The sequence below is a fragment of the Capra hircus genome, chromosome 7 (genome assembly GCF_001704415.2).
Source record: "Capra hircus breed San Clemente chromosome 7, ASM170441v1, whole genome shotgun sequence".
Taxonomy (NCBI): Eukaryota; Metazoa; Chordata; class Mammalia; order Artiodactyla; family Bovidae; genus Capra; species Capra hircus.
Window position 1 is genome coordinate 505,390 of NC_030814.1, and position 11,015 is coordinate 516,404.

Sequence of the window (11,015 nt, forward strand, 5' to 3'; positions counted from 1 at the left end):
ACCATATCAAAGATTTATGTACTAATATAAACCAAAGACAATACTAACTTATAAACATTCCCTGAGAAATTACACAAATGTGATAAGGGGCAACTTCCAAATTTAGTTAGATTATCAAGAATTTTCTAAAAGTTCTAATATCAATCCTACCTGAAATTTTACTCATTGTCAAACTGGTTTATGGGATGAAAATAAGAGGTCAAAAAAAAAAAATGACACTAAGGGATCAGACTTAGTAGTTTTATAATTTGATCAAGAGACAGCTAATGTTCCAAATCAAGTGATGGGAGGGAAGGAGCAAATATCTAGAGTTTCCTCTGCTCCTCAAACATGTAAGTCAGAGGCAAACTTAAATGAAACTAAACACAGGGCTTCTCATAGTTACACAGGAGACCCTCAAGCGGAGGGGAGGAAAGAACCTGCAGCTGTGTTGAGTGGGAAATGGCACAACCTGCTATCTTCTGCTGCAAGATCAAAACATTTTTTGAAACATCACATGCTTTAAATTCCTACATGTGAATTTTGTTTTCCACTTCAGTTCATCCATAATGAAAACACTTTCTCACTTAATTTCCTAATGAACTTGAGTATCAGAGAACAAACACTTCTCTTAAACTTTAGTTTCATTCTAATCTGGCTGCTGCATACTCCAGGAGTATGTGCACCCCAGTTTAAGGAGCATAGATAACAGACAAGAATTACAGAATCTTTTACTTAAATATTATTTTAAAAGATTCTTGCCTCTATATGTAACTAGCAGTCTTACTTAAGATCACTACAAACTGCTCCCTGAAGACACCATGCTGCTCCAAGAGGAACATAAAGCTGAGTACCAGTATCAACAGAAAGCTGGCTGAACTCTAAGTCAGATTCTCTAACTTCATAAAAGGCCTTTTAATATCCATCTGCATAGGGACTATGTTTGAAATTCTGTTCCCTCCACTCAAGCAAAGGAAAAACAAGAGTGGCTAATCTGAACAAGAACATGGAATGACTGCCAGGAGGGCAATCCCTAAGACTTCTACTAAAAATAAACATACTCCCTCAAAAGATGAGTCAATCAAGAGGTAGCAAACGCTAAAAATGCACACAGACCAAAAGCGTAAAAGCTTTAACTCATGTCAGGCCCCACAATCTTTTACCTACGAGAGCTGGGGTTATTCTGGTGATAAATTCCTAACCTTTGGTGATAACACGGGCCTACAAACATAGCACAGTGACAGTGTTAAAGAAAATCACAATTAAAGGACACTGACTCATATTCTTAGAAAAAAGATGTTTATTTTCCTTCAGATGACTGGGTCTTCAAGTTTATTATTACAAGTTGAAAATACAAACCAAGTATTACTCAGGTGTAAGTATACACCAATATTCTCCCCACAGAGAAAATATCACATGTCATTAAACTTGGAGAGCTATAATGCAAAGCATTATGAACAGCTAAAATAGCTAATTAAAACTGCTTACAATTTTTTACTTAGAACCCCTTTCCCTTAAACACATTAATGATTCTTAAAAATTTTTTACTGCCTACATGTGAAACCTCTGGTACAGAAGTCATCCTTAAAGAGATATTTTAGTTACACACATACTATTCCAAGATAAAGTAATAAATGGGTTTTCTTACCTTCTGAATATATGTGCCAAATAATAAGAACACTGTCGGTATCAACAGAGATAACGTGGTCCCCAAAGGGTTGCAAAAGATGGATTTCTGCCTTATGACCCTTAAAGGTATGCACTACCTGCAATGTCAAAATTCAGAAGAATTTCATACTATTCATTCATCATGTAATATTATTTATATTAACAACAACAACAACAAAAACCCCACACAAATCCTGAAGACAGATGCTCACATTAAGAAATGCCCAACTTTTGACTACCCAAGGTTAGATCAACAAACAGCAAGGAATCACACATTTTCACCTGCTCCCCTAGAGAGTCCAATTAGGAAACATGGGCTAAGAACACAGAAATGAGATCTTTGAGGCTCAGCTTTTCAACCAAGCTTAGGGAGAAGGCACGCAAAGAGCTGGGTCCCTTAGCCAAGCCAGCCAACACAATTCCATGCATTTTGGAAAAGTGGGATGTTCTAGAAGGCTAACCTCTACAGCCCCCACCAGCTGGCTTCCACAGAAACAAGGGAGGGCGATATAGGACACGTCTTCCCTACAGCTCTGTCTGGACACAGACATTCTTTCCCTGACAGCAGTCCCTGCACCCGCACTAATTACACTCCCTTCCCCCATGGTTTCAGTTCTCAGCAGGCTCCAGGAACGCTGTTTCTTCTCCTTCTAGCCCTACGGATGGTTAACAGTTTCCTACAGTTTATAGTCTCTGATACCTTTCTACTCCTAATCTTCTCAGGAAAAACTACAAATTGCAATATTTTGAACAAAAAAAGGACTCTTTCTATGAAGAAAAAAAAACTTTTACTGACTCTCAAAACAAAAACTCCCATTAAAGAACTTTAAGTTGCCTTCCTCTGCCACGGGTAGAGATGATGGAAAACGCTGGGAACAAACATCATTAGCTTGAGTCAGACTTTGAGAAGTACAGTAACTCCATCACCTGGCTATCTAGCCATCCCCATGACCACATTCCCTTTCATTCTGGACCACTAGCGCCAGGTCATCTCTCAAATTAGTCATCCCAGGGCAAACTGAGAAACCAACGAGCAGATTAAGACAAGAAAAGATCCTCCCTTAGGAGAGAGAGCAGAGGACCTAGCTTCTTCTATGTAGGCAACAAGCACCTGGGTCTTAGAAAATGAGTCATGGGCTATGACGCTCATAACAAAAAAATCAATTCACATAAAGTAGTGGTACAGATGTGAATCTCTTAGGAAAATATTTTCAAAATACTACTGACTGAATCCTACCCGAACCAAATAAACAAAGTAGAAAACTCCAGAGATGGGACCTGGTTGGAAACAAACAAGCTGTAGCAGCTAGCTGCCCAGATGATTCTAAGGTTGGTCCCAGGCAAAGAAAACCGAACCAAAGCATCACTTTTAACTGATAATGAAAATTTGATGAAATCAACTTCCTCTTCCTCCAGCAAAGTGAATATACATTAAAAAACAAAACAAAAAAAACGTCGAGTGTCTCAGATGAAGAGCAACATTAAAGTTCCCTCCCACACCATGACAATCAATCACTGACTGCAAAATACAAACAGTTCAGTGATACAAACCTCTTTATTACGGGCGAATGCAGAGAAAACATTCCCATAAGCAGCAAAGACTAACCTCCCATCAGCTGCCATACAGCAGATGTCCTGTGGGAGAGAGTTACCTGGAAAAAAAGAAATATAAAATGAAAGAAGTAAACCAATTTTTTAAGAAATAAAGATATTTAAGATTGTGGAACAAATACAAACTTCAATTATACATATAACATCTTTAATTTCCTATAACTTAAAAATACGTATGTATGACAATCAGCATAAAATTTAGACTTCAGTGTTATTTTAGACATCTAATAACAACCATCACATTGAAAATATGACATCACCTTGACTTTCCCTAAGAGAATAAATGTCCAGTATCTGTGGACACAAGAACATAATCCTAAAGAATTGAGAAGAATTGAGGTTATTTGGGGAAAAAAATCCTCATTCAAATACACAAAACTCTGGCAGGTGGTCATCTAATCTCCACGTGAATGCCTTCAGCAACATCAAACTCCTAACAACTTCAGAATATTTTAAAAGTAGGTCAAAACTGAGAACTCTTAACCCCACCATTTGGAGTAACTTAAAAAAAATTCCATGATATTCTACACTCTGACCCTCTCAAGTGAATAGCACGGTTTCCACCTAGTCTTCTCCAAGGTAAACGCCTGTCACCTCCAGCCGTTTCTCATCAGGATTTCTTGACTCCTCTCTCACTACCATGGTCACATGGGCTTGTACTTTTTATTTCCCATTTTGGGGGCAGGACCGTTAAAACAGAAGAGAATGAAGTATCATTCACACTGTTATTACATTTCCAAATACTATTTTTATAGGTTTACCATTTTAGTATTGCCCTTCTACAGCCTTCTATAATCTTTTTAAAAAATAAAATTTATCAGACATACACTCTAAATTCATATAGCTCTGTTTTTCTTACAAAGATCACAATTGATGGTGAAACTAGAATCTCTCAGTCCTGGCAAGCTCTTCATTCTATAAAAGAGTTAAAAAAAAAATTCTTCCATTGCAAGAAAATATCAAAATGTGGGAAAAAGGAAAACTCTTTCTTACAATGGAATGATAGAATCAGAAAACCACTATTTGATAATCATCCTACTAATAACTCAGGTGAGAATCACGACTAAATGATAGTCAGCAGTACATGAAACTTTGAATAGTAAAGACTATTTATAGTGAAAGTGAAGTTGCTCAGTCCTGTCTGACTCTTTGCAACCCCACTGACTGCAACGTACCACGCTCCTCTGTCCATGGGATTTCCCAAGCAAGAGTACTGGAGTGGATTGCCATTTCCTTCTCCAGGGGATCTTTATGACCCAGGGATCGAACCCAGGTCTTCCTCATTGTTCAGTTCAGTTCAGTTGCTCAGTCGTGTCTGACTCTTTGTGACCCCATGAATCGCAGCACGCCAGGCCTCCCTGTCCATCACCAACTCCCGGAGTTCACCCAAACCCATGTCCATCGAGTCGGTGATGCCATCCAACCATCTCATCCTCTGTCATCCCCTTCTCCTCCTGCCCTCACTCTTTCCCAGCATCAGGGTCTTTTCCAGTGAGTCAGCTCTTTGCATCAGATGGCCAAAGTATTGGAGTTTCAGCTTCAACATCAGACCCTCCAATGAACACCTAGAATTGATCTCCTTTAGGATGGACTGGTTGGATCTCGTTGCAGTCCAAGGAACTCTCAAGAGTCTTCTCCAACACCACAGTTCAAAAGCATCAATTCTTTGGCGCTTAGCTTTCTTTACAGTCCAACTCTCACATCCATACATGACCACTGGAAAAACCACAGCCTTGACTAGATGGACCTTTGCTGGCAAAGTAATGTCTCTGCTTTTAAAAATGCTGTCTAGGTTGGTCATAACTTTCCTTCCAATGTGTAAGCATGGTAGGCAGATGCTTTACCATCTGAGACGTAAAGCATCTAACTACAATGAGGAAGACTCGGGTTCAATCCCTGGGTCACAAAGATCCCCTGGAGAAGGAAATGGCAATCCACTCCAGTACTCTTGCTTGGAAATCCCATGGATGGAGGAACGTGGTAGGCTACAGTCCATGGGGTCGCAAAGAGTTGGACAGGACTGAGCAACTTCACTTTCACTTTCAATGTATCTTACCACATGCACTTACTACATTTATTAGGTACAAGGGCAAGTCTTCAAAAGGAGCTGCTTGATAAATGTCACCTTTACCAAATGATCAAAGTTTTCACTGCCAGGAAAAAGCAATAGCATGTGCCTCCTGATATGGTTCGCTGAGAATTCAGCATCATTTCTTTGCTACTCTTGCAACACTGCAGAACCTGAATCTAATCATGATGAAGTATCAGAAAAAGTCAAATTGAAAAATATTCTTTAGAAAAGACTAGCCTACACTACTCTAAAAATATCAATGTTGTAAACCACAAAGAAAGAGATGAATTAGTTTAAAGAAGACCAAAGAGAAATGACAACTGAAAGTAACAATCAATCCTGTCCTGGATGTTTTTGTTAGCTATGTACGTTTACCATAAATACACGCCTAAGTCTTTACGTTTCACAAGTCTTAGATTTAACTCAGAATTTTAAAAGAATGTTAAAAGATACTAAACATGCACAAATTCAGGATAAAGTCTATACTTACTTACTGCAACCAGACTAAGTTTCTGAACCTGTTTTTAAAAAAGAGAACAAATGATTAAATTTTTACTAACAAAAATATTATAGTAATTTAGCACTTAAAGATTAAGCTCTAACCTCATACATAAATTTGCCATGCGGTCCTTCCTTAAAAAGACACCTACTGATGATACTAATTTTCATTATTAGCAGATTAGTCGCTCAGTTCAGTTCAGTCACTCAGTCCTGTCCAACTCTTTGAGGCTCCACAGACTGTAGCCCACCAGGCTCCTCTGTCCATGGAGTTCTCCAGGCAAGAATACTGGAGTGGGTAGCCATGCCTTTCTCCAGGGGATCTTCCTGACCCAGGGCTCGAACTCAGGTCTCCTGCGTTGCAGGCAGATTCTTTTACAATCTGAACCACCAGGGAAACCCATTCTCATTATTAGGGAAGTTTATATTTTCTACTATTTCATCAGTGATGGAGGGTAGGCATCATGTATAGTTTTGTATATGGGTCATGTAATAAATATTTTAAGGCTTTGCAATCTGTGCGGTCTTTGTTGCAATCACTCAACTGATAATACATCACAGAAGCAGCCACATATGATAAAAAATTATATATATGCATGACTGTATTTCAATAAGTTTGATTTATGGATATATAATAATAATTTTTTAAACTGTCATATGCTGTGAAATATTATTTTTCTTTTGCTATTTCCCGGCCATTTAAAAACGTCAAAACCATCTAGCTCAGAAGCATAGAGCACAGAAGGGTGTAAGACTAAAAGTGCCCTTGAAGATGAATTAAATAATCTATGTTTCTTAATTGAGAGTAGACACACACACACAAAAATAAAAATGTGATAGGTCATACAAAAACAAAATGTTGGCAGAATTGGCTTGCAGGCTGTGGTTTGTGGGCCCCAACCTATAGTTACTGATCCAGCTATGTGACTCGCCTCCATCGCTGTGATGGCCTTCCCTTTCCGTTCCTCACTTGCTCTTCCACTAATTCTACCTGCTATCAACAACCAGTTCCTCTTGCTAACAATCCACCTGATTTTCACAATGCCTCAAGGAAAGCTTATATTTTCTAGGAGTACAACTTTACATCAGTTTCCAGGAAAAGTGCTTAACACTGACTAGTTTTAACCTCCTCAAGTAAGGCCCCACCTTTCACAAAGCATACCTTCATCTAGAGAAGACGAAAGAAGAAACAGCAACAAAAGGCTATTTCAAAGACTGATGATATATTTTAGAGGAAAAACCATCAGGAAGGCCTTGGGCAAGTACCAGTTTTTTCTGAGATGTAGTTTCCTAGTCCATGTAAGGGTGCTACAAAATAACGAACATTCTTCTTGGAAAGAAACGCTGCAAGGTTTCGAGGAGGTGGTACCGCTGAACTCTGTCATGGTGGCAGAAAACAGATGCTCAGGGGAAGCTTAGGGAAATTAGTCTGCTATCAAATGTGGAGAGCCGCGTAAACCGTAACTAATCTCACCCTCCCGTTATCCCAGTGGATTTTAGCCCGCATCTCTAACGCGGTTCTCCGCAGGAACTGCACAATGAGATGGCTTACAACTCTAATTAAAAGGGGGCGGGCGAGCAGTTTCCTTCACCGCATTTATTTCCAACCTCTGCCGCAGAACTGCGACGTTCTCCGGGACCTCCGCCAGCCCGACCGCCGCCGGAGCTCGTCGCAGGCGGACGGCATGTGCGGTCCACACACGGACGGCCCGGGCGGAGGGCGGCGCGACCCCGGGGCACTCACATCGTAGGTGTGGAAGCTCTTGCCCACGCACGTGGTCACGTAGAACCTGCGCTTCAGCGCACTGAACCGCACCGCGTGGGGAATGTCGCTGCTGAAGAGCCCCAAGGCCCGGAACCCGGCGAAAAGGGCGCTGGCGGTGCGTTCGCCCGCGCCCCGCTCCATCACGACCGTCGACGGCTGCCTCGCGCCTACAGTCCCTGGGAGACCGCGCGCCCGTGCCCGTCGGCGCGTCTGCCTCAGCACAACCCTCGGCCGCCGCTTCCGGCGCCCTGCCGCTTCCGGTGCTCGCTGCCAATCGAGCGAGCGGAGGCTGTCTTCGGTGCAGCTGAAAAGTAGCTCCCCGCGGGACGCGAAGGGGAACCAACACTTGGGTTCCGCGTTCCCGCCGTCCCCGACTGGCAGACACTGAGGTCGCTTTCCCGCGGGCCTGGAGGGGCGGGGCCGAGTGGGGAAGCCCGGCGGCCGGGGGAGTGAGGGGACGCGGAAGTCTTAGCCCAGGCTTTCCGGACGGACGCGTCTAATCCGACTGGGGCTGGGGGGCGTTTCTAAAGGCCCAGTGCCTCTCGGTGGCTCGGCTGGTGAAGAGTCCGCCTGCAGCGTAGGAGACCCGGGATCGATCCCTGAGTCTGGAGGATACGCTGGCGGAGGGACCGGCTGCCCCCCTCCAGTGTTCTGGAGAATTCCAGGGACTGTGTCGTCCATGGGGTCTCAAAGAGGCGGACACGACTGAGCGACGCTCACTTTTTTAAACGCCCTTATCTTGTGGAGATATGTGTTTATGGATGAAATTATGTATCCGGGAATTTGCTTTCAAAATAACTGGACATGAGGTCCAGGGTTTTTATGACCTGCCTGTTTTTTAATACTATAAAAGTATTATCAGTTCCGTTCAGTCGCTCAGTCGTGTCCGACTCTTTATGACCCCATGAATTGCAGCACGCCAGGCCGCCCTGTCCATCACCATCTCCCAGAGTTCACGCAGACTCACGTCCATTGAGTCCATGATGCCATCCAGCCATCTCATCCTCTGTCGTCCCCTTCTCCTCCTGCCCCCAATCCCTCCCAGCATCAGAGTCTTTTCCAATGAGTCAACTCTTCATGTGAGGTGGCCAAAGTACTGGAGGTTCAGCTTTAGCATCATTCCTTCCAAAGAAATCCCAGGGCTGATCTCCTTCAGAATGGACTGGTTGGATCTCCTTGCAGTCCAAGGGATTCTCAAGAGTCTTTTCCAACACCACAGTTCAAACGCATCAATTCTTCGGCGCTCAGCTTTCTTCACAGTCCAACTCTAACATCCATACATGACCACTGGAATAACCATAGCCTTGACTAGACGGACCTTTTTTGGTAAAGTAATGTCTCTGCTTTTCAATATGCTGTCTAGGTTGGTCATAACTTTTCTTCAAAGGAATAAACATCTTTTAATTTCATGGCTGCAGTCACCACCTGCAGTTATTTTGGAGCCCCCCAAAATAAAGTCACCCACTGTTTCCACTGTTTCCCCATCTATTTGCCATGAAGTGATGGGACCGGTTGCCATGACCTTAGTTTTCTGAAATTTGAGGTTTAAGTTAACTTTTTCAGTTACCTCTTTCACTTTCTTCAAGAGGCTCTTTAGTTTTTCACTTTCTGCCATAAGGGTGGTGTCATCTGCATATCTGAGGTTATTGCTATTTCTCCCGGCAATCTTGATTCCATCTTGTGCTTCATCCAGCCCAGTGTTTTTCATAATGTACTCTGCATATAAGTTAAATAAGCAGGGTGGCAACATACAGCCTTGATATACTCCTTTTCCTATTTAGAACCAGTCTTGTTCCCTGTCCAGTTCTAGCTGTTGCTTCCTGACCTGCATACAGATTTCTCAAGAGGCAGGTCAGGGGGTCTGGTATCCCCATCTCTTTCAGAATTTTCCACAGTTTATTGTGATCCACACAGTTAAAGGCTTTGGCATAGTCAATAAAGCAGAAATAGATGTTTTTCTGGAACTCTTGCTTTTTCAATGATCCAGCAAATGTTGGAAATTTGATCTTTGGTTATTTTGCCTTTTCTAAAACCAGCTTGAATATCTGGAAGTTCACGGTTCACGTATTGCTGAAGCCTGGCTTGGAGAATTTTGAGCATTACTTTGCTAGCGTGTGAGATGAGTGCAATTGTGCAATAGTTTGAGCATTCTTTGACATTGCCTTTCTTTGGGATTGGAATGAAAACTGACCTTTTCCAGTCCTGTGGCCACTGCTGAGTTTTCCCAATTTGCTGGCATATTGAGTGCAGCACTTTCACAGCATCATCTTTCAGAATTTGAAACAGTTCAACTGGAATTCCCTCACCTCCACTAGCTTTTGTAGTGATGCTTCCTCAGGCCCACTTGACTTCACATTCCAGGATGTCTGGCTCTAGGTGAGTGATCACACCATCGTGATTATCTGGGTTGTGAAGATCTTTTTTTACCTAACTTATCTAGGGACCATTAATGGTAGTGTAGCAATTTGAATTTAAGTGCATCTGACAATTAGATTTATGTTTTAACCTACATCTTGGCAATGAGACAAAAATATAAAGCTTAGAACTCTCATGGAAGGTTTAGTCTTATGGTATCAATGAGGCATGCATTTTAGCTGTTTTCTTGTGATCTTGTAAAGGCACTGTGTTATGGGCTTATTATGAGTTGCCTAGTTTTAACATTCTCAGAATACATTTCTTCCCATCAGCTGCCTCCCTGAGTTTCTTTCTATTCAGCTGTCAGCAAGGTGTTCAAATATGTGTTGGAGAAAAAGGAGCTAGTTATTGCTCTTTTTACTTTGAGATACCCCTAAGGATACTAGTCCCAAGTTAGGATAAAGGAGAAGATGGGCAATTCCCTGACAGTCCAGTGTTTAGTATTGTGGGCTTCCACTTCAGGGAACCTGAGTTTGATCCCTGGTAGAGGAACTATAATCCTGCAAACCATGAGGTGTGTCCACAATGGGGAGAAAAAGTGGATGTAGTTGATCATTGACAAATGATAATATTCAATTTGATTCAATACATTGGTGCTTCAGAGAATTTTGGTAAATTAAAAATAAATGTAGCTGTGTCAAATTGTCATCTCTAACTTTTTTTAAAAGTGTTAAATATGACTTTTTCTGAGTAGTTTATATAATAAAGACCATTTCTTTTTTGTTACCAGCTTCATGTATTGTGATTACCAGCCTCCAAGATGCCCTCAATGGTGTTTGTGCCCTAGTGTAGTCCCCTCTCACACTGATTAGGGTTGACCTGTAACAAGGCTAGATAATTTAAAAAACTGAAGATTTTGACTTGCTCCTTCTTGGGTTGTTTGCCCTGCAGAAAGTCAACAGCCACATTGGAAAGATACTCAAGCAGTCCTATGGGGTGTTTCACGTGACAAGGAAAGGAAAGTGAAAGTTGCTTAGTTGTGTCTGACTCTTTGTGGCCCAGTGGACT

General features: G+C 42.0%; 1 protein-coding gene across 1 annotated transcript in view; it reads right to left on the minus strand.

Annotated features, from left to right (window-relative positions):
* Nucleotides 1–7,883, minus strand: part of WDR36 (WD repeat domain 36) — a 44,265-nt gene extending 36,382 nt beyond the window's left edge. The window contains exons 1-4 of the mRNA XM_005683496.3: nucleotides 7,572–7,883; nucleotides 5,820–5,847; nucleotides 3,199–3,299; nucleotides 1,628–1,745 (exon numbers count right to left, since the gene is read on the minus strand). Coding sequence (XP_005683553.2) covers nucleotides 1,628–1,745; nucleotides 3,199–3,299; nucleotides 5,820–5,847; nucleotides 7,572–7,733 — 409 coding nt within the window. The 5' untranslated portion in view covers nucleotides 7,734–7,883. The remainder of the gene's footprint in view (nucleotides 1–1,627; nucleotides 1,746–3,198; nucleotides 3,300–5,819; nucleotides 5,848–7,571) is intronic.